Source organism: Aquarana catesbeiana, linkage group LG07 (assembly GCF_042186555.1).
Source record: "Aquarana catesbeiana isolate 2022-GZ linkage group LG07, ASM4218655v1, whole genome shotgun sequence".
Classification (NCBI taxonomy): Eukaryota; Metazoa; Chordata; class Amphibia; order Anura; family Ranidae; genus Aquarana; species Aquarana catesbeiana.
Window position 1 is genome coordinate 287,817,837 of NC_133330.1, and position 23,652 is coordinate 287,841,488.

A 23,652-nucleotide genomic window follows, 5' to 3' on the forward strand; every position below is an offset into this window, starting at 1 on the left:
AAAAAATTGGTAACACACCATGAAGGACTGAAATCCTGCAGCGCCCGCAAGGTCCCTCTGCTCAAGAAAGCACATGTACAGGCCTGTCAGAAGTTTGCTAATGAACATCTGAATGATTCAGAGAACCTGGTGAAAGTGTTGTGGTCAGATGAGACCAAAATCTAGCTCTTTGGCATCAACTCAACTCGCTGTGTTTGGAGGAGGAGGAATGCTGCCTATGACCCCAAGAACCCTATCCCCACCGTCAAACGTGGAGGTGGAAACATTATGCTTTGGGGGTGTTTTTCTGCTAAGGGGACAGGGCAACTTCACCACATCAAAGGGACGATGGATGTGGCCATATACCGTCAAATCTTGGGTGAGAACCTCCTTCCCCCCCAGCCAGGGCATTAAAAATAGGTCGTGGATGGGTATTCCATCATGACAATGTATCCAAAACACACGACCAGGGCAATAAAGGAGTGGCTCAAAAAGAAGAAGGTCCTGGAGTGGCCTAGCCTGTCTCCAGACCTTAATCCCATAGAAAATATGTGGAGGGTGCTAAAGGTTCGCGTTACCAAACGTCAGCCCTGAAACTTTAATGACTTGGAGAGGATCTGCAAAAAGTAGTGGGACAAAATCCCTCTTGAGATGTGTGCAAACCTGGTGGCCAACTACAAGAAACGTCTGACCTCTGTGATTGCCAACAAGGGTTTTGCCACCAGGCAAGTAGTAAGTCATGTTTTGCAAAGGGGTCGGATACTTATTTCACTCGTTAAAATGCAAATCAATTCATAACTTTTTTGAAATGCGTTTTCTGGATATTTTCATTATTCTGTCTCTCACTGTTAAAATAAATTCACCATTAAAATTATGGACGGATCATTTTTTTTGTCAGTGGGCAAACGTACAAAATCAGCAGGGGATCAAATACTTTTTTCCCTCACTGTATATATTTATATTTAGAGGAAATGGGGGAATGTTAGGACCTTTGTGAGGTTTTGGTTGCTATGTATAACCCATGTCTACTATAAAATCAAAACAAAGAATCAGCAAAAAAATAAATAAAGAGAGAATAACCTTGTCTTTGAAGTACTAAGTCAAAGATGGGGTGGTAATGTGTGAAGCTTCACACATTTTTACCCCATTGAAATAGGTTTTCTTGGTTGCTTGTGCCACTGAAAGTGATTTCCTCTTCACTACCTCAGTGATATACATCATACTCAAAGAGGTGCTGGAAACCTATAGACTTGCATAGGTAGTCAGATGAAGGAAAGTTTGAAACAAGCTCAATAGCTCTGGTGAGGCAGCTCACACACAGCAAGGCTCGGTGGACACCAAACAGTAGCTCAAACCGTAAAAATACAGAAAGCAGAACCAGACCAAAACCGGATGAAAAAGTTCAAGGTCATTTTAATTGTTGGGGGAAAAAAGAAATGTTAAATCATGTAAAGCGTTTCGGGGGGCAACATACTACCTCAGGGCTCAACACAGGATAAAATTGGGTGTACTAACATAGAGTAACAGTTGCTGAGCAGCAACAGAAGCATTTAAAGTCACTTTTTTCTCTGAGTCCATCCAAGTTTTATCCTGTGTTCAGCCTTGATGAAGGGGGAGTGGTGTTGCCCCTGATATGTGTTGACTTTTTTATGTTTTTTTTTTTTTTTTTTACATAATTAAAATTATCTTGGAGTTTTATCTGGTTTTGGTCTGGTGCTCTTTCTGTATTTCTATTGTTTGAGCCAGTGGTACGCATGTCCTTTTTGGAAGCTGAACTTTGTGTTTCCATTGTCCTGTATTGTATTCTTCATCTATAGAGAGATCCATACAGGCACTGTTATGGGCCGGTAACATTGTCACTAACTTGTGGCTGTGGATCCTGTAGAAGAAAATACCCTGATGGTCAGGATGTAACAGTCATAGGGACACAGACAACAATAAAAGGTTCACCCTTGTACTGACTGTTTTCTCTGCTGTGTTTCAGGTGTTTTATGTTACATAGAAATAAAGAATTATTTAGAAGCTTTGAAGTGGTGCGATGAAGGTTTACGGATCAACCCAAGTGAGAAAAAGCTGTTGGAAATGAGAACAAAGGCAGATAAACTGCAGGTGAGAGGCGTGTGTAATCTGCAGGCTCTGGTACTCCTTTTGTGATGAGACAGAGGACAATAGCAACTTTGAAGCCTTGTATTTTGGTGCCATTATAAAGAAGACTGTGAGTGCTCTCATTTATCTAGGTCATGCTCTAGCTAGTAGTAGTTGTTCTGTAATATGTAGCTGGTGGACATCTTCTGTAATGTTGAAAATGTTTCACAGCTCATCCAAGACACTTCTGCAGTTCTAATGAGTGTCAGAAAGATACCCCAACATTTATCCTCAGAGGAAGCACAAACACCTTAATCTACCCAAAATAGAATGTGTCATAGGAGATGCTGATTGTCCAGAGCAGGATGGGATGTGTGAAACTTGTGGAACCACGTGGTTCTGTGGCATTATGAATTGGTCTGTTCCCAGAAAGGAACCAGTCTTTTTGCCTTTACAAGGGGACTACCATACAGGTGGAGGATTCAAGGACCCAGCCAGTAAGTTGTTGAAAGCCCTTTCCAGTGCTTTGTTCTCATTGGCAGGTCCTGCTTTGCCCTTGATTCTGGCTGTGACTTTACTTTGCCATATGTGACTTTACTTTGCTATATCACGTCTGATTGGTCAAAATCCCATAAAAGGGATTTAACCACCGCTGTAGTTAAACCCTTGCTTGATGAACGTGTGGGGCAGATGGATGCAGTGTTAAACTTCTTCTGTGATAGTTTGCTGGAAGCTTCCTGTCTTACCTCTCGCATGTGTGTCCTTTCAGTGCATATGTTTAGAGCACTTTGGCTTAGAGGGTTTTTTCCCCAGGAGGAGTTTCAGACTCTCTTGTCTCAGCTTGGAACATTTCAGTCCGGAAGCCATCTGACTCCGTCTGCATAAGAGTCTTGGAGCTGATGGTAGCCTCTTTCAAAGCCATCTCCTTTGCCCAGTTTTATTCTAGATATTTGCAAAACAACATTCTGAGGTCATAGGACAAATCGGTCCCATCTCTGGACAGACCGACACCAGAGATCAGGCTATCTCTTCCTCGGTGGGCCAGGAATCTGTCTCAGGAGTCAGGGAATGTCTTTTCTTCCCATGTTATGGAATATTCTCACGAAGGATGCCAGCTAAATGAGTTTGGCAGGTGTCCTGAGGACCTTGTCAGTAGGAAGAATCTCATCTCCTGGTAAACATCCTGAAGCTTTGGCTGATTTGGCTGTCCCTTCAGTATTAGACCAACCTGTTTGAAGGCCATGTGATCTGGTTTCAGTTGGACAGCTACATGATAGTGGCATACATCGGCCATTGGGAAGGAACCAGACGTTTTATGTTGCTAATGAGGTAGAGTAGATCTTGTCCTGGACAGATCTACACATTCCGGCCTTGTCATCCCATGCACATTCAAAATTTTGACAATTACAGGCAGATTTCCTCAGCTGGCAGTGAGTGCTTGGACCCAGGAGAGTGGTGCCCTCACCCAGAAATGTTCCTGGACCTGAGTCACGGGTGCTGGATATGGACGTACTGGCCTCCAGGTACCATAACTGAGCAGGTTTGTATCCAGGGGCAAGGATCCCCTGACAGAAGCAGTGAATGCTTTGGTGGCTCTGTGAGATCAGTACAGCCTAATCTGTGCATTTGCTTGAAACATCCTTGTCTACTCTGCAGGATCAAGATGGCAGGTATTCTGGTGATCCTCACTGCTTTAGATTGACCAAGGCGGATATGGTATGCTGACCTGGTAAGTTTTCTGGCAGATGCATCATGGACCATGCCAGACCGTCCAGATCTGGTGTCCCAAGGGCAAAGCTGCAATCCTGCTTCATTGTCTCTGGCTGAAATAGCATGGCTCTTGAAGCCCAGGTTGTAAGGGACGCAGGCATTTTGGAGTTTGTGATTCCCACAATGCTGAAGGCTAGGAAGTCTACTTCCTGCAAGGTCTATCATCAGACATTGAAGGCTTTTTTCACTTGGTGGGAGTCTGGTGCCTTTCACCCCAGGAGATTCTGCGTGGGACGAATCCTCTCCTTCCAGCTGATGGGTTTGGACCAGTGCCTGACACTTTCAGGAGTCAAGTTTCTGCCCTTTCCATTCTCTTTCAGAGTTCGTTGGCATCTCAGTCTTTGATTAAGACCTATGTACATGAGGTCTGCCATGTTGCTGTACCCGATCATTTCTCATTGGTTTTGTGGGATCTGAAGGCTGTTTCAGACTTTGACTTTAAACATGATATTGTTCTTCCATTACTCTGTCTGACTCAAGTTCATCAAAAAGAAATTTCCCCCTAATGTCTGTATGTGGTTCAGCTTTACTAGTCTATTTCTTATGCACTGCTTCTTTCATAAAGGCTAGCATTTGTTTGCTGTTTTGCCCATCCATCATTTGGACTGTTATTGGACATCATAAAGCTTTAGAACTTCCTGTATCCCATTGAGGACATTGGTCCCACCCAGTGGCGGCTGGTGCTCAAATTTTTTTGGGGGGGCGCAAACGAACTGAAAAATTCAGAAAAAAACCATCGAACGCTGCCACTGTGCCCATCGATCACTGCCACTGTACAACCCCCCATACCCCCCCCCCCCCCCCGCTCGCCATCTGCCTGGCACTTACCCTGTCTCGGTGGGGCAGCAGGTGACGGCGACAAGCATGACGCTCGCAGTTCACCTATTTTGAAGCCTATTAGAGCCTGTGGCTCTAAACGGGTGCTTCAAAAACACCCCCCGCTGCTGTATTTCAGGTGCCCGAAAAGGAGCCGAGCACCTGACTAGGGGGTGGCAGCGGCGGCTATGGATAGATTCATGCAATGCATAAATCTATCCATTGGTCATAGATGTGGTGGTGGCTGGAGAGAGGGGGCGGCGCCCATGCGCCCTTATGGATGCACCGCCACTGGTCCCACCCCTCTTTGTTTATGATCATGCTTTCAGTGCTGCTTTGCTATAAAACTGAGGCATGCTGGTAGTAGAATGGGTTGTCCTGGGCTGGCCTATAGTTTGTTTGCCAGAGTCATTCAAGCCTGTAGGCAGCAGTTTAACCTGAAAATATAAGACTTCCTGTGACCGTCAATTGGTTTTTAAAAAAAGGATTTTATAGTGAATGCAAAAATCTTATTCTGTTTACAGAGGGCAGCAGACAGAGATGCCAGGAAAATGAAACTGACTGAAAAGAAGAAACAGATGGAAAATAACTCTCTGCTCAATGCCATTAAGGTATGTAATCTAAAGCTCCTTTTTTTTTTTTTTTTTTACAGTAGTAGTTAAAGTGGAGTTCCACCCAAAAATGGAACTTCCACTTTTTGGATTCCCCCCCCCCCTCCGGTGTCACATTTGGCACCTTTCAGGGGGGAGGAGGGAGCAGATACCTGTCTAATACAGGTATTTGCTCCCACTTCCTGGCATAGATAATCGCGACGCTTGCGGTGACCTACGCCACTTCCGGCGCCTACACTGTCCTCCCCCGCTGTATTCTGGGAGACACACAGGTCCCAGGACACAGCAGGGACCAGAGAGGACGCGCAGCGCGACTCGCGCATGCGCAGTAGGGAACCAGGAAGTGAAGCCGCACGGCTTCACTTCCTTATTCCCTTACCTAGGATGGAAGTGGCAGCAGCCGAGAGCCGAAGGACAGATCGGCTTCGGCTGCCGACATCGCGGGCTCCCTGGACAGGTAAGTGTCCATATATTAAAAGTCAGCAGCTGCAGTATTATCAGCTGCATAAGAGCTGGAGGAGGAGATGCAGCAGCACACTGAGCTTCCCAGTGAATGGCTGTGCAGTGGGGGGGTGTCAGGACAAGTAGGATTATTGGAGGAAAGTACACTGAGTTCCCAGCATAGCTAGAGAACTGACCACGGTGTGCTTACTTCATTCAATATACAACATTTAGGAATTCCATGTAACGGTTATATTTCATACACATTACTGCATCATTGTGTATGAAATATAACCGTTACATGGAGTTTCTAAATGTTGTATGTATTGAATGAATTTTTTATTATTTATCATAGAGAGTGATACAATATCCCTGACGAAGTTTGTATAATTACTACTATTTGAAACGCGTTGGATGAACCGCTTCTTTTCGTTACCACCAGCTGTTCTGGAGGTCCCTGAATTCTTTAGCGGACAGTATCACTTTTTCGAATATACAATGCTTTTAACATGGAAATGTAATGTTTTAGAATTCCTTATGAAATTTTTCTATAAATATTTTGTAAAATAAATTAATTTTTAATATAACACTTTTTCACATTTTTGTTGCCTTAAAAATCACAAATTAGAGGTTCTCTACATTTTTTTTTTTTTTTACTATATAAGGGATGATGGCAACTACATGGCCAATCACATGAGTCACTACTTCTCAAGTGTTAATTCATTTCATTGGCCAAAATAAATAATTTATTCTGGCTATGGAAATTAATTAATGCTCAAGCACTAGCTTTTAGGCGCGTTTAGTAGCGTCAAGCATTTTTTCTGTCTAAACGCTGCTGCACCTGGACGCACTGGCATTATTATTTTTTTTTTTTCCTGCGTCTAAAAGCCATGGTGTGCATGGACACATAAAATAATTTGTTGAGGGGTTTTAAGCTGTAAAAAAAAAAAAAAAAAGGCTCGACACCCCCTAGGAGCAGCTGTAAAACGTCCAGTGTGCATAAGGCCTAAAAGTTTTATGCAATCTTTAAAAACTCCAAAAGTGTAAAGGAAAAAAGGAAACCAAAGAAAAACGTGGGAGGGACTCCAGTGGTGCAGTAGTTGATGGGAGGTTGGCATTATTTTTATTTTTTTGTCTAGTATCCTTCCAGATGTAGGTTAAAAAAAAAAAAAAAACTACAGAGAGGTTACTAGACGAAAAAAAAAAAGTGAAACTGTTATAGAATACATTAAAAATAGGGGGGGGGGTCCTTAAATTGTGGTATGTCCTGTTTTTTCAGTGACCCATCTTTCTGTCTGCCTCTTAGTCATTGTTTGTTTCTGCAATAGTTATTCAGCGATATCTGGCACCCTAACATCTGGCACCCTAACCCTGAAAGGGTTCATTTACACCATGCCCAGTGACCTGCATTTTTCTGTACTAGATAAATGCAGGTCACTGCAAGAGCACATAGAAAACAATGGTTTTCTATATGCCTTGTTCACACCACAGTACACATTCATGCATATATGCTACACGCGTAAAAATGTATGCAAATGCACATTACTGCACATGCATATTTATATGTAATATGGTGTGTAAGGACACTAAGGAATGCCCCTTTCCTTTTCTCCAGGCTATTGTGTTAGTTAAAGCAGCCCATTCATTATAAATAGGACAGAAAACTCTTTATTTTTTAATGAAATATGACTGTGTGTACTTTAATAACACAATATGGTGATTTTATAAACAAATGGCACTGCGATACACCAAAAATCATGTGTTAACATGTGCTAAGCTATGCAATATAGTGCACAATAATGCAGAGCACAGATATAAGGGGGCCTAAGGTTTGGAGGGATTAGATCAGAAATTCATCCCGCCAAACACTGTGTCCATGTGCAACTGTGTCTGTATTGCTTTTCCGCCTAATAGAAGTCTATTTTGAATGCAAAGGAAATTTGACTCCGATCAGAAGAAACTCCTAAACGAATCAGTAACATCAGAAGTGAGTCAATCGCAGATCAAAGCAACTTGAAATGAGTGTCAGAGCAAGAAAACAGATTTCCACATTGGTTTACGTACACAATCCTTTTCCATTACAGCTGTTATTATGGCCTTGTAGTTAGTGTTTTTTTTCCCAATGTAGTCTCGAGGGATAAGGTTGCAAGAACAAAGAAGCAATGATGACGAAGAGACAACTTATAGCATTACCTCCTCGGAAGATGCAACTGGAACTCGGGTGTTTTTGAATGAGAATGGTCGTCTTAGCTGGCCGGTGTTGTTTTTTTACCCAGAGCACAGTCAGACAGACTTTATCTCTGCATTTCTTGAGGACTCCAGGTAAATAACAACCGGAACATCCTTAATGGGTCTAGTATCCTAGTCACGTAAACTTTTTCACAAGTATAACCCAAGTCAAACATTGTATCAATTCTTTTTTAAGGTTACTTGATCATCTAACAGCAATGTTCTCTGAGGATTTGCCCCCATGGGACACAGAAAGAAAATACCTTGCTCCAAATCTAGAGGTTAGTGCACTAGAGACAGTCAACATTTCTACAGATATTTCAAGAATAACTCTAGGAATCTTAACTGTCTCTTTAACAAAACCATCTGCAATTTCAGATACATTTTAACAACCTTGTCTGTATTTAAAGTGGTTGTAAAGTCACTAATCGCAAATCCTGGAATCCCCTCTGTTACAGCAAGATATACTGTGCAGTATCTGTGTTTTTCAAAAATTATTCAGCTAAATACCTTATTTTACAGTGCCGCTGGGCGCTCACGTGACTTGCCAGCGCTCTCCTTCCCCACTCCAAGCACCACAGCAGGGGCCGAGATTCCCCGTTGACGTCAGCCTGGAGGAGAGTGGCGGGAGGTCATGTGAGTATAAATAAGGTATTTTGCGCAATAATTAATAAAAACCCCGGATACTGCACATTATATCATCCTGTAAGAGAGGGGCTTACAGGATTTGTCAGTGATGTTACAGCTATAGTGGCGGGAAGGAGATGGATCACACAGACACACTGAACTGACAGGGAGGGAGTGGGAGAGGGAAGAGCAGCAGACTGACGGCGGCACGTAACCTGATAATCATCTATCAGCAGCCATGATTACCCTGTGGTCAGCACACTAACAGGAACAGGAAAAATCAACCAAGCTTTTGTAGAACCGAAAGAGGGACAAATGACACAGCACAGGCACTATGCTGTGTATCCTGCTTTAAAAGATCAGGATCATAATTTTTTTTTTTTTTAGGGTTACAACCACTTTAAATACACATGGCTCTAACAGTCACTTAATAATTTTTAAAAAATTCTGTAGTTTTTCTTTCATCTGTATATATAACTGTAGGCAGGTCTGGATAATTAAAGCTGACGTTTAGCCATAAATAAAAAAAAATCTCTATAGCTCTAGTGAGCTACCTTACCTGTAATGGCAGCTGTATTCTATAGAAATCTTTACTGGGGATGCCCTGTCCTTCTTCCTCTTCCTGTCAACATTGGTACCACGGATGCTAATCGCTTTGGGTCTTTGGTGTAACTGCTGTGAAACCGTTCCTGATAAGGACCCACCTCCTCCTCCTTCATTGAGAAATGTTCTTTAATTTGTTTTAATGCCTGTCGAATGATCTGTGAATGGAAGAGAGTCCGAGGAGTCACAGGATTCTCTGATCCATTCACACATCCTGTTACTGGCAGTAAAAGCAATGAAAGAATGTTTCTCAGAGGAGGAGGAGGAAAGAGGGGGCAGGTGCTCATTGAGTAGTTTTTCAAAGTAGCTATACAGAAAGTCCACAGCTATCAACCCCCACAGCGCCAGAATTTCAGAGACAGGAAAGAGACGGGGCATTCCTGCAGTGAAGATTTCTACAGTATCCATCTGCATGCATAATGTGGGGCATTCTTTGTTACAGGTAAGTTAGCTCACTAAAAAAATGTTTTGTTTTTTTTATTTGGCTAAACATCAGCTTTATGATATACACAAAATATGAAATCCTGAGTCAATTGTCATCCTAACATCAATAGACTTGTGCTTCTCTGCTTTAAAGGCTGAGTTTACCTTTAAAAAATAGAAATAAATGCACATCTTTTTGCAGATAAAAATAGTGTGCATTTATTTTAATTTTTTTTATTAGGAGCCTGTAAAGCATTTCACCCATGATCAGCAGATTGCAGGTGCAGCATCAGGCTAATGCAGACTGTCAGTGTAGCTGTCTGCCTGTACCTCGTATGGACAGGCAGTTACTAAATGTCAGGAAGATTCGATGAACTACTAGAGTGCTCACCGGTGCCCTCATAGTTCATTGAGAACTACAAGCCCGCAGCCGCAATGGTTGATGCTATTTGTGGTTCTCTCATTCACAGAACTCTGTTAATAAATGATGCGGCTGGGTGGGCAGAGCCCCGCACAGCCACGCTCTTTTTAAATTGTGACAGAGCGGGGAGAAGATCCTCTGCCCGCTGTCACAATGGGGGCTTAGGGAGGGGTTGCGGGGGCTGCTGATTCAGGAACATGTTACACCCACAATGTGGGTGTAACATGTTATGAAAGGTGAACTTATCCTTTAACCTCTAGATGGTGCACTGCATACAATTATTTGATGAGTAGCTGCAGTGAGTCACATACTGACCAATAATAATTATGGGTGTCGGCTTGATAGGGGAACTCATTTGCATATTTAGGGCTTGGACAGAATATGTATAGTTTTGGAATGATATATTTGCACATATCTAAGCTGGACATAGATGGACCGAAATCTGCTGACCCAGCTGAATCTCATACCATCTATGGCTGTTCCCTTTTAAACTTGCTTGTTGGAGAATGTTTGTTTGGTTAGCAATGCGGCCAATTCCTCGATCTACCTCGCTTGTGTGGATAGGGGAATCTGTTCAGTTTTTCCATGTATGGCCGGCTTTAAAGCAGGTTCATGATCTATACTGTAGCATGTTTGGAGTTCTTCATTTACATTACCTTGTAAATTCCAATATCAAGCAGGACATTTTTAGCAGATAATCTTTATAGTATCTTTGTATTTTTTTCAAATAATGAATGTCATTGATGGCATAGTAGTAGTGTTTGCATTGTTCCATATAAGCATTTTCTAACGCCTTACATTATTCTGTTAACTAATATTGTACCTGTCTGTGTAGGTTTACTTTGAGGATGAAGACTCTGAGTGTTTCTACCAGGTGGATCCAAAGAGCACCTTGCTGGAAATCATGCAGCACAGCAGGTGAGATGACTAAGGGATACCATCAATTTCATAGTTCTATATGAGCTATGGCTGCCTTCACTGTCTAGTCGCAGGCTGGTGTCATAGTTGAGACTAGGCTGTATTGCTAAACTGCAATCAAGAAAAGTGAAGAAAAAAAAAGTGTGAACATTTTTTAGAAATTAGAAGGAATAAAGTCAAGTTTCACATTATAGACTCTACTAAATTTGGCCTGAACATCTAGGCATCAATGATCCCAGAGTTCTTACTGGACTTACTGTAATTGTTCACACTGTGACCACATTCACACCAAAGTCTGTCTGGTCCCATGCAGAAGATGAAGCTGATCTAAGACAGCTCAGGCTTTTACAGTGGGGACGGAAAGTTTTCAGACCCCCTTACATTTTTCACTCTTTGTAATATTGCAGCCATTTGCTAAAATCATTTAAGTTCATTTTTTTCCTCATTAATGTACACACAGCACCCCATATTGACAGAAAAACACAGAATTGTTGACATTTTTGCAGATTTATTAAAAAAGAAAAACTGAAATATCACATGGTCCTAAGTATTCAGACCCTTTGCTCAGTATTTAGTAGAAGCACTCTTTTGATCTAATACAGCCATGAGTCTTTTTGGGAGAGATGGAACAAGTTTTTCACACCTGGATTTGGGGATCCTCTGCCATTCCTCCTTGCAGATTCTCTCCAGTTCTGTCAGGTTGGATGGTAAATGTTGGTGGACAGCCATTTTTAGGTCTCTCCAGAGATGATCAATTGGGTTTAAGTCAGGGCTCTGGCTGGGCCATTCAAGAACAGTCACGGAGTTGTTGTGAAGCCACTCCTTCGTTATTTTAGCTGTGTGCTTAGGGTCATTGTCTTGTTGGAAGGTAAACCTTCGGCCCAGTCTGAGGTCCTGAGCAGGCTGGAGAAGGTTTTCGTCCAGGATATCCCTGTACTTGGCTGCATTCATCTTTCCCTCGATTGCAACCAGTTGTTCTGTCCCTGCAGCTGAAAAACACTCCCACAGTATGATGCTGCCACCATCATGCTTCACTGTTGGCACTGTATTGGACAGGTGATGAGCAGTGGCTGGTTATCTCCACACATACCGCTTAGAATTAAGGCCAAAAGGTTCTATCTCGGTCTCATCAGACCAGAGAATCTTATTTCTCACCATCTTGGAGTCCTTCAGGTGTTTTTTAGCAAACTCCATGCGGGCTTTCAGGTGTTTTGCACTGAGGAGAGGCTTCCGTCGGGCCACTCTGCCATAAAGCCCCGACTGGTGGAGGGCTGCAGTGATGGTTGACTTTCTACAACTTTCTCCTGACTGCATCTCTGGAGCTCAGCCACAGTAAACTTTGGGTACTTCTTTACCTCTCTCACCAAGGCTCTTCTCCCCCCGATAGCTCAGTTTGGCCAGACGGCCAGCTCTAGGAAGGTTTCTGGTCGTCCCAAACATCTTCCATATAAGGATTATGGAGGCCACTGTGCTCTTAGGAACCTTAAGTGCAGCAGAAATTTTTTGTAACCTTGGCCAGATCTGTGCCTTGCCACAATTCTGTCTCTGAGCTCTTCAGACAGTTCCTTTGACCTCATGATTCTCATTTGCTCTGACATGCACTGTGAGCTGTAAGGTCTTATAAAGACAGGTGTGTGGCTTTCCTAATCAAGTCCAATCAGTATAATCAAACACAGCTGGACTCAAATGAAGGTGTAGAACCATCTCAAGGATGATCAGAAGAAATGGACAGCACCTGAGTTAAATATATGAGTGTCACAGCAAAGGGTCTGAATACTTAGGACCATGTGATATTTCAGTTTTCCCTTATCGTCTTTCAGGACAGCACTTGAGAGAGTGACTCCTCCCCTTGCCAACAGGAAACACCTCTTCCACCAAACTTTAAAAGGAGGCTCCTTTCCACACATTGTCAGTTTTTGTGTTTCCTCCGGAGGGAACACTTCGTGGGAGGTCAGGGCTCTCAGGTGCTGTCCTGGGAGCTCAGGTTTCCTGGATTTCCATCAAACACTTTTTTACCTCATGAGAGCTGTTCCTCCCATTCCACAGCTGAGGTGAAGTGCTGCTGGCTGGGCTCCCTCTCCCTCTTCATATGGGCTCAGGGTGAGTCCGACTGTCGTGGGCATCGCTCCTAGGCGGCGGCAAGACAGGCGGTGGCCGTTTACTATATTTTTTTCTCAGGTCCACCGCCTGTTGCTTATTGCACCGCCGCCATCTTGGGGATGGCAGCGGGGCTCCATCCGCCGGAAGTGAGGCATCCGAAGGGGGCGGCGCCCACGGAACAGGCGTGCAGCATCATTTCCGCCGGAAATCGCAGAGGGAAAGGGGAGGAACGGGGCTGGTGCTTATTTAGCGGTTCTGGTCCGGCGCACTGGCGCTATTGGAGTCCGGAACCGGCGTTTAGCCACACAAACACAGCAAGCGCCCCTCGATGGAATCGATGGCGGCAGCGAGTGGGACAGGCACAGGCACCAGCAAGGCCCAGGTAAGGTGCAGTTGTATACTGTCTTCCTTGTACTGTGGGGTCTCTCTCTCTCTATCTCCCCCCCCCCCCCGGTGGCAGGGGCCTGTCTGGGCACATAAAGCAGTTAGCTCTTACTGTGCACCTGTGGTGAGCATCCTTGGGTATAGGACAGGTTGTCTCACTGGGATGGTTTCTTCTTTTGTCTCATGGCAGGCCAAGAGCTCTGATCCAGTGGCAAAAAGAAAATGTCCTTCATGTAAATCCAAGCTACCTGAAGGATGGAAGAAGACGTTATGTCAAGCTTGTATTGATTTGCTAGTTAAAGAAGAAGCTTCTTCCGCTTGCAGCGACTTGATTGCATCGGTTAAAAAGGAACTTGATGCGACTATTCAATCATTTCGCTCTTCCCTAGCAAACCCATCCCTGAGTCAGCCTACTACCTCACAGTCCTCCCAAGGCTCACTTATAGTCCCGGCGATGGAGACTGAGGCATCTCCTACCCCAGAGGGACATTCCCCCTCTCAATCTGAGGATTCTGATGAGGGTGAGGAAGGAGAAAATTTACCTTCAAGATTTAAATTGTCTTTAGAACAGGTAGATGGCCTGTTAAAAGCAATCTATACCACACTGGGTCTGGAGGAGGAAAGAAAGGAGTTATCTCTGCATGATAAAATGTATGCAGGGCTTAGCGAGCACAAAAATCGCAATTTCCCAGTACACTCTGTTATTTCTGAAGCTATTAAGAAAGAGTGGGCAGAGCCAGAGAGAAAGCCTTTCTTTCCCAAAGCCTTAAAAAGGCGTTTCCCTTTTGATGAAGATCCAGCGGCGGTTTGGAACAAAAACCCCAAACTAGATGCCGCGTTTTCCCAGGTCTCGAGGTCTACAGATTTGGCATTCGAGGACATGGGGGTGTTGAGAGATCCCATGGATAAAAGGATGGACCAGCTACTAAAGAGGGCTTGGCAATCCATCATGGGAAATCTTAAACCTACTATGGCAACTACAGTGGTATCCAGAAATATGGAGTTCTGGTTAGAGCAACTTAAGGCCCATATCTCAGCAGACTCACCAAAACAAGAAATTTTGGATTCATTTTCAACTCTGTCTGCCGCTGTCGCATTTATATCTGATGCTTCAGCGGAATCAATTAAAATGACAGCTAGATCTGCTGCCCTAGCCAACTCAGCCAGAAGGGCTCTGTGGTTGAAAACTTGGCCGGGGGACGCGGCATCCAAAAACAAGCTGTGTGGGATACCGTTCCTGGGTGACTTGCTTTTTGGACCTGATTTAGATGCGGTTCTAGATAGAACTGCTGATAAAAAGAAGTCTTTTCCCATCAAAAAGAAAAAGCAGCCAGTTAAACGGTTTTTTCGTTCCCAAAGGGCTCAAGAACAAACCAAACCCCAGGAGAAAAGAAAAAATTGGGCATCGCAGAAGGATAAAGGCAAAGGAAATGTCCTTTTCCATCCTCCTGCAGCCTCCGGTAAAGCACAATGACTTGTGCGTACCAGTGGGGGGAAGGCTTCAAAGTTTCCTTCCCCTTTGGGCCAGCATGACAGAAAGTCTATATATTTTGGACATGCTGTTCCAAGGTTACAGGATAGAGTTTTCGGATCGCCCGCCAGAAAGATTCTTTGTAACAAACCTACCAAGGGATCTAACAAAGGCTCTGGCCATGAAGAACCTTTTAAAGGATCTGAGGCACCAGAGGGTAGTGATACCAGTATCCCCAGAAGAACAGGGTCAGGGTTTCTATTCACACATCTTTCTGAGAAGAAAACCATCCGGAAACTTCCGTCTTATCCTCAACCTAAAACCCCTGAACAAGTCAGTCCTATACAAAAAGTTTTGTATGGACTCAATTTTCACGGTCAGAAACATTCTGACAAAAGATTGTTTTATGGCATCAATCGATCTGAGGGATGCTTATCTTCATATTCCTGTAGCACCTCAGTCCCAGAAGTTCCTGAGGTTTGCGGTGAATATGGGCAAGGAGATTATACATCTTCAGTTCAGGGACCTTCCCTTCGGCCTGTCGTCAGCTCCTCGTATTTTTACGAAGATAATGGCGGAAGATCTCGCCCCTCTTCGACTCCAGGGGATTGCGGTAATTCCATATCTGGACGACCTCCTCTTTTTTGCCCCATCCAGGGAAAAGTTGCAGGAGGATTTGAACAAATCCCGCAGTCATTTGGAGTCACTAGGGTGGATAGTGAATGTTCAAAAATCAAATTTCATCCCAGCTCAGCAAGTACTGTTTCTGGGTTATTTGATAGATTCAGTGGAGCAAAAGATTTTTCTCCCAGAAGAGAAAAAGATCAAGGTCCAAAGGGTAATAACGGCACTACAAACAAATCAACTGATTTCAGTCCGAAAGGTTATGTCGGCTCTGGGGACATTAACCTCTTCAATGCCAGCCATCCAATGGGCAAGGCTGCATTTCAGGACCCTCCAGAGGTTCCTTCTAAGGACATGGAACCACAGGACGGAGAGTTTGGATACAAAAGTAAAGATTCCCACCAGAGTCAAACGTTCACTTTGGTGGTGGAAAAGTCAGGTGGTACTGCAAAGAGGTCTTCTTTGGTCTTTTCCGACCGGGAAAGTGGTCACAACAGATGCCAGTTTGCAGAGATGGGGGGCCCACATGGGTCAAGCCTTAGCGCAGGGAACATGGTCCCAGTTCGAGGCCCAAAGATCCTCAAATTGGAGAGAGCTGAAGGCAGTTGCCCTAGCATTAGCTTTCTTCTCTCAAAACCTCATAGGTTGCCATGTCCAGATTTTGTCGGACAATGGCACGGCCATAGCCTACCTGAACAAACAGGGAGGCACAAGAAGCAGGGCCCTTCACTTACTGTCAGTAGAGATTCTGGAGTGGGCGGAGAACCACTTACTATCTCTATCCGCAGTCCATCTAAAAGGCACATTGAACGAAGTAGCGGATTATCTGAGCCGACAAAAAGTTCAGAAATCAGAGTGGAGTCTGAACAGGAAGGTGTTTGCATTAATCACCAGTGTTTGGGGCCTTCCGCAGGTAGATCTGTTTGCTTCAAAACAAAACACGCAGCTCCCGAATTTTTTCTCCCTTCAGAGAGACATTTGCTCTCAGGGGATAGATGCTCTGGCACATCCGTGGGATTTTCACCTAGGGTATGCTTTTCCTCCATTTCGATTAATCCCTCTAGTGTTGAGGAAAATACTGAAAGAGAGAGTATCAATCATTTTGATTACTCCATATTGGCCAAAGAGAGCTTGGTTTTCCACGATTCTGCAGTTGGCAATCAAACCATGTTGGCATCTCCCGCTCAGTCAGGATCTGTTGATTCAGGGGCCAGTGCTTCATCCAGAGGTAGACAGGTTAAAGCTCACTGTATCTGAGGAGCAATTAATGAGAAGCAAAGGCTTTTCAGAACGTTTAACTGCTACGTTGCTTTCCAGTAGGAAAAAGGTAACCAGGGATATTTACGCCAAAGTATGGAAAGTCTATGTTTCTTTCTGTCATTCCGAACATAGGGGGGTTAAAGACCTAGTTTCAGTGCTGGAATTTTTGCAAAAAGGTGCAGACAAGAATCTGGCGGTCAGCACTCTTAAGGTGCAGGTGGCTGCCTTGGGAGTTTATCTGGAGAGATCCTTATCTTCAGAAACTCTGATCATGAGATTTTTCAAAGCACTTTCCAGGTCGAGACCGGTACCGGTGAAGCATTTCCCAAATTGGGATCTCTCGGTGGTTCTGCAGGCTCTGGCAAAAGAACCATTTGAGCCTTTACAGGCCATATCCCTAAAGAATTTAACTTTGAAGACTATTTTTCTGGTCGCAATTACTTCAGCAAGAAGGATTAGTGAACTGCACGCCCTATCAGTAAAAGAGCCTTTTTTGTCAGTTTTTCCTGATAGAGTTGTCCTTAAAGTAGATCCGGGGTTTTTGCCAAAAGTGGCAAGCTTTAGTAACAGGTCTCAAGAGATTACTCTACCAACCTTTTCTGCTAACCCTTCGGGTGCAAAGGAAGAGCAGTTTCACAATTTAGACGTAAGACGTATCCTATTACAGTATTTGGAAGTAACAGGAGGGTTTAGAGTTTCAGATTCATTATTTGTTCTTTTTTCTGGAAACAAGAAAGGCCAACAAGCATCAAAAGCATCATTGGCTAGATGGCTTAAGACAGCTATTTCTGTAGCCTATTCTCAAATGGGTTTATTTTCCCCGCTGGGAATTAGGGCTCATTCAACAAGAGCGCAAGCCACTACATGGGCAGAAAGAGCTGGTGCCACCCCAGATCAGATTTGTAAGGCGGCTACGTGGTCAAGCTACTTAACGTTTGTCCGTCATTACAGACTGGATCTCCTATCAGCAGGTGATCAGGCTTTTGGCAGAAAGATTCTGCAGGCTGTGGTCCCTCCCTAGGGGGGTAAGTCTCTATTATCCTCTCAAGTGCTGTCCTGAAAGACGATTAGGGAAAATTCAAGTTAGACTTACCGGTAACTTGTTTTCCTTGAGTCTTTCAGGACAGCAGCATCCCGCCCTATTGTTTTTACATATATATACTGTGACTAATCATATCTCGATTATGTGTTCCAGTTTGGGGCCGGAGGTTCTCTACTACTACTGTCAATGTGTGGAAAGGAGCCTCCTTTTAAAGTTTGGTGGAAGAGGTGTTTCCTGTTGGCAAGGGGAGGAGTCACTCTCTCAAGTGCTGTCCTGAAAGACTCAAGGAAAACAAATTACCGGTAAGTCTAACTTGAATTTTTCTTTTTTAATAAATCTGAAAAATGTCAATATGGGGTGTTGTGTGTACATTAATGAGGAAAAAAATGAACTTAAATGATTTTAGCAAATGGCTACAATATAACAAAGAGTGAAAAAATTAAGGGGGTCTGAATACTTTCTGTCCCCACTGTATGTTCGGTAAAATTAAAATTTTGCTTCTGAAATCACATATTCAACCTTTCTTTGTATTTTATCTTTACAGATTTCGTGTGAAAGCTGGAACTCCATCATTTTTAATATTTGTAAAGCAATCTCCCTTCTGTAGGAAATACTTTTCAGATAAGAAATTACAGAGGATATGCTGATATTTAAAGATAAACTATGAACTTTGACCTGGATGTAATGTGTGTCAGGCTGGTTTTATTTTTTAAACGATTTGCTATCATGGACACTACAATTCTCCTTGGGAAATCTTGGCTTAACATTCAGCCTCAGTGGGTGCACCTGCTGTACATTTAAAATAAAAAAAGTACATTTTTGATACAGAGGTTGTTGCTTGGCCACAAAAACTAGTTCTCAATCTGACAGTGAATATACTGTATATGCATGCTCAGCTCTTGCATATGTGCATAAGCTGGGGACAGAAGCTTTTTATCTCTGCTCTGAAACAAGAGAACAGTGGATGAATTTATGAACATTTCCAGCTATATTGGTTCAGTTTTCCTTCAACATTGGTGCGCTGACAGTATCTGTTATGGCCATTTATTTCATTTGAATCCTGATAGTGAAACTCTGAACTAGGAGAACTCTGGAATAAAAGGCAATAGTATCCAAATCCTTTGACTTGGAATTCAGTGTCATATTTATTATTTCTGTAATATCAGATGAATGCAGTTCAATGTGTATGTACAGCCAGTAGTTTGTTCGTCAGCTTTGGACAGAGTAAGGTAGGATTAGAAACATCTGTTGGGTTTTAATTGCTAACTGGAGCTCTGTTAGACTTACCATACACATTACAATTTTATCATACACACTCTATACAATCAACATTACATTTACAAAAATGTTTTCATTCCTGTCTGTGTTGCTTGGAGACTTACCCTTACTTTCCATCTAGCAAAACAGTTCTCACCAGGACAAGAAGTGAAGAGCAATCTCTATAATGGAGCCCCGGGTTAGCAATAAAACCGTGGCCAAAAGCCGTGGCCAAAAGTTTTGAGAATGACACAAATATAAATTTTCACAAAGTCTGCTGCTTCAGTGTTTTTAGATCTTTTTGTCGGATGTTGCTATGGTATACTGAAGTATAGTTACAAGTAAGGATGAGCTCAGGCATGTTCGCAAACTGCACGTGCAGAGCCCGCCAGGAAGTCGGCACTGGGAAGCGCTAATCACAGGCAGCCCATTCTTGCATAATCAATGCTTGGAGTTTTTCAGAAGTAGTGGGGTTTTTTGTTCACCCGCCTCTTGAGGATTGATCACAAGTTCTCAATGAGATTAAGGTCTGGGGAGTTTTCTGGCCATGGACCCAAAATGTTGATGTTTTGTTCCCAAGCCACTTAGTTATCACTTTTGCCTTATGGCAAGGTGCTCCATCATTCTGGAAACGGCATTGTTCATCAACAAACTGTTCTTGGATAGTTGGGGAGAAGTTGCTCTCGGAGGATGTTTTTGTTACCATCCTTTATTCATGGTTGTGTTCTTAGGCAAAATTGTGAGTGAACCCACTCCCTTGGCTGAGAAGCAACCACACACATGAATGGTCTCGGGATGCTTTACCATTGGCATTACACAGGACTGATGGTAGCGCTCACCTTTTCTTCTCCAGACAAGGTTTTTTTTTTGGATGCCCCAAACAATCGGAAAGGGGATTCAATCAGAGAAAATGACTTTACCCCAGTCCTCAGCAGTCCTATCCCTGTACCTTTTCCAGAATATCATTCTGTCCCTGATGTTTTTCCTGGAGAGAAGTGGCTTCTTTGCTGCCCTTGACACCAGGCCATCCTCTAAAAGTCTTCTCCTCACAGTGGGTACAGATGTACTCACACCTGCCTGCTGCCATTCCTGCGCAAGCTCTGCACTGGTGGTGCCCCGATCCCACAGCTGAATCATCTGTAGGAGACGGTCCTTGCGCTTGCTGGACTTTCTTGGGGCGCCCTGAAGCCTTCTTCACAAATGCAGTGGAAATGTTTTTTATGGGATTAATTTCATTTTCATGGCAAAGAGGAACTTTGCAATTAATTGCAATTCATCTGATCACTTCATAGCATTCTGGAGTATATGCAAATTGCCATCATAAAAAACTGAGGCAGCAGACTGTGATTTTTTTTTTATTAGTGTCATTCTCAAAACTTTTGGCCACGACTGTGCTCTAATGTTTCCCCACTCTATCAAGAACTAAAAGTTTGCCCCTCATTTTGCTAACTCTACAAATTAAGAACTTGTAGTCTCTGTAAGAGAATAATTGTGTGTGTTTTATGCCTCATGCACAAAGCTGTATTTGGTTTACACAGCATCTTGTTGACAGCGAGAACCTGCATACAGAGTTAGCTGTACTGCTTCTGAATTTATATGGAAATACACCCACTTACACTATCTTGTCAAAAATATTGCGACGCCCGCCTTTACACGCACATGAACTTTAATGGCACCTCAGTCTTAGTCTGTAGGGTACAATATTGAGTTGGCCCAACCTTTGCAGCTTAAACTCTTCTGGGAAGGCTGTCCACAAGGTTTTGGAGTGTGTCTATGGGAATGTTTGACCATTCTTCCAGAAGCACATTTGTGAGGACAGACACTGATGTTGGGCGAGAAGGCCTGGCTCACAGTTTCTGCTTTAATTCATACCAAAGGTGTTCTATCAAGTTGAGGTCAGGACTCTGTGAAGGCCAGTCAAGTTCCTCTACCCCAAACTTGCTCATCCATATCTTTATGGACCTTGCTTTGTGCACTGGACCAAGTCGTTTGGTGGAGGGGGGATTATGGTGTTGGGTTGTTTTTCAGGGGTTGGGGTTGGGCTTGGCCCCTTAGTTCCAGTGAAGGGAACTCTTAAGGCATCAGCATACCAAGACTTTTCGAACAATGTCATGCTCCCAACTTTGTGGCAACGGTTTGGGGATGGCCTCTTCCTGTTCCAACATGACTACACACCAGTGCACAAAGCAAGGTCCATAAGAACATGGATGAGTGAGTTTAGGGTGGAGGAAATTGACTAAGACTGGGATGCCATTAAAGTTTATGTGTGTGTAAAGGCAGGCATCCCAATACTTTTGACAATATAGTGTATGTCTGTATGGGTTGAGATGCATACATTCTGCACTTGGTCCCGGCCATACATGGTTCGAATTTCGAAAATCGTATCTAAGAATTTTCGTACGAATTTTGCACCATTAGTGGGCTGCAGCAACAGCCGATTTTCGTGCGGCAATCAAATTTGAGGAATCAGACTTGTTGGAAATTTTTTGAAAAGCGAACAATTTTCTAATCAATGATGGGAGAATCGTCCGAGAAATGTAATAAGAAAAAAAAATGCGCATGTGCAAGAAAAGAAAATTTACGGAAAGAAAAGAAGATTTCCGGCCACAAAAATTCTTTTCTGTAGCACCATGAGGTGAAATTGAAGGCTTGGTTGGCCGAATTTAGAAAATCAATGGTGGCATCATCGGATCACAAAAAAACAAACTTTCTGATTTTGAAAAGAAAATTTGTTTGAAATTCGACCGTGTATGGCCTGCTTTACATCTTCTCCCAAATGTGTTGTTCATTTGAATGACTCATTCAAGGGTAGATGTAAACCATCAATAATGTGTGTTAAGTGGGGCAGGTGCAGAGTGACTGCAGGTTGAGGTCATTCTGAGATGTCACTATTGCCTACACCAGTGTTTCTCAACTCCAGTCCTCAAGGCGCACCAACAGGTCATGTTTTCAGGATTTCCCTCAAATGAAAGGGCTGTGGTAATTACTAAGGCAGTGAAACCGATCAAATCATCTGTGCAAAATTAGTGGAAATCCTGAAAACATGACCTGTTGGTGCGCCTTGAGGACTGGAGTTGAGAAACACTGGCCTACACGTTATGTTGACATATCGTTCCTGAATTTACTAGGCAGCAGTGGTAGCCATCAGCTGCATTTGCACTGTGCGTATGTAAACATAAGCACAAATATTTACATGCATACAGTGTATAACACAGTCAAAATTCTAAGCTAAATGCTTTTGACCAAAATGTAGAGTAATTGGGCCCAAAGTATACATTACTGCAGTGTTGAGATCCATATGAATTACAGATCTGAATGCAAAGTATTGTACACTTCTTCTTCTCCAGACTAAGCACTGCAAGTATGATCTTTATAACTGATCCAGTTGTAAAGAGATCGCTGTAACTTGCGGCCTCAGTAGAATTAGCAGACAGTGACGTAATGCAAATGACATCTTGCAGTTTGTAAAACACTTTTTAATCCAGAAACTTGTGGAGATCATTGCAGATGAACATCAGATAGGTCAGATAATCATAATATGTCTATCTCCAACAGAATACAGTACATGTGATGAATGGAGGCTAAAGCATAAAAAAGAAGGTACTAAATACTCAGAGCATTCCCTAGCTACAGAGTGAGGTAGGACAAAATTATTTAAAGACAAACAAACAACAATACATGTATAACTTAACACCTGTGTGCATAAGCCCTTATACTGCTTAAACAAATCATGTTTTAAAGGAATACTGGAACCCATCTGCGGCTGTAGATATCTGAAAACTGCAGTGCTTGTGTATGACCACAAGATGTCCTCAGAAGGTCAGCCATGTGACACCTTGCCAGCTCACCTCCTTCCAGCACTGTCTTAACCATGAATAAGAGTAGCATTGGTTCATTGGAGGGGTTTTTAGTTCCTTTTGGCCCAACTCCAAGTCCTACACCACAGAAGACATTGTTTTCATGCATTGCACTGGTGATAACCAACAAGCCTCAAACAGTTGTATGGAGTTTGGAATAAATTGCTTTATATTAATATTCTATTATTTACTTTGGCTTTCACACCTGTTTACCCCTTATGGACCAGAGCAATTTTCAGATTTCTGCTATGAGCCTGTTTATTCGGTGATAACTTTGTCATTACTTAAAGAGGAGGTCCAGTCAAAAAAAAAAAAAATTAAAAGTCAGCAGCTACAAATACTGCAGCTGCTGACTTTTAATTGGACACTTACCTGTCCCAGGGTCCAGCGATGCGGGGGTTTGAAGCCCCGCTCGTCTCCCCCTCCGTTCAGCGGCGCTGACATTGCAACTGTGGGCGCCGGGCTGTGGCTTCACAGCGAGCGGCGCCGCGCGCCGTGATTGGCCGCTCAGTCACTTGGGACCTGTAATGGGTCCCAGATAATTGACAGGAGGGAGGGAGCAGAGCTGAGCCCTTCCTGTGCCAAGGGGGAAGTGATGTCACCAGCCCAGGCACTGGAAGAGGCAGACTACGAGGGACCCCCTAGCAACAGGCATTTAGAGGTAAGTTACAAAAAAAATTTGGATTTTTTTTTTTTTTTTTTTTTTTTTTTTAGGATTTTTCGTGTAGTTTTTT

General features: G+C 43.3%; 1 protein-coding gene across 2 annotated transcripts in view; it reads left to right on the top strand.

Moving 5' to 3' along the window:
• Positions 1 to 18,936, top strand: part of TTC4 (tetratricopeptide repeat domain 4) — a 34,983-nt gene extending 16,047 nt beyond the window's left edge. For both annotated transcript variants that reach the window (XM_073593462.1, XM_073593460.1), the window contains 6 exons: positions 1,964 to 2,088; positions 5,175 to 5,261; positions 7,831 to 8,024; positions 8,128 to 8,212; positions 10,841 to 10,923; positions 18,349 to 18,936. In XM_073593462.1, coding sequence (XP_073449563.1) covers positions 1,964 to 2,088; positions 5,175 to 5,261; positions 7,831 to 8,024; positions 8,128 to 8,212; positions 10,841 to 10,923; positions 18,349 to 18,451 — 677 coding nt within the window. In that variant the 3' untranslated portion in view covers positions 18,452 to 18,936. The remainder of the gene's footprint in view (positions 1 to 1,963; positions 2,089 to 5,174; positions 5,262 to 7,830; positions 8,025 to 8,127; positions 8,213 to 10,840; positions 10,924 to 18,348) is intronic.
• Positions 18,937 to 23,652: the final 4,716 nt, after the last annotated feature.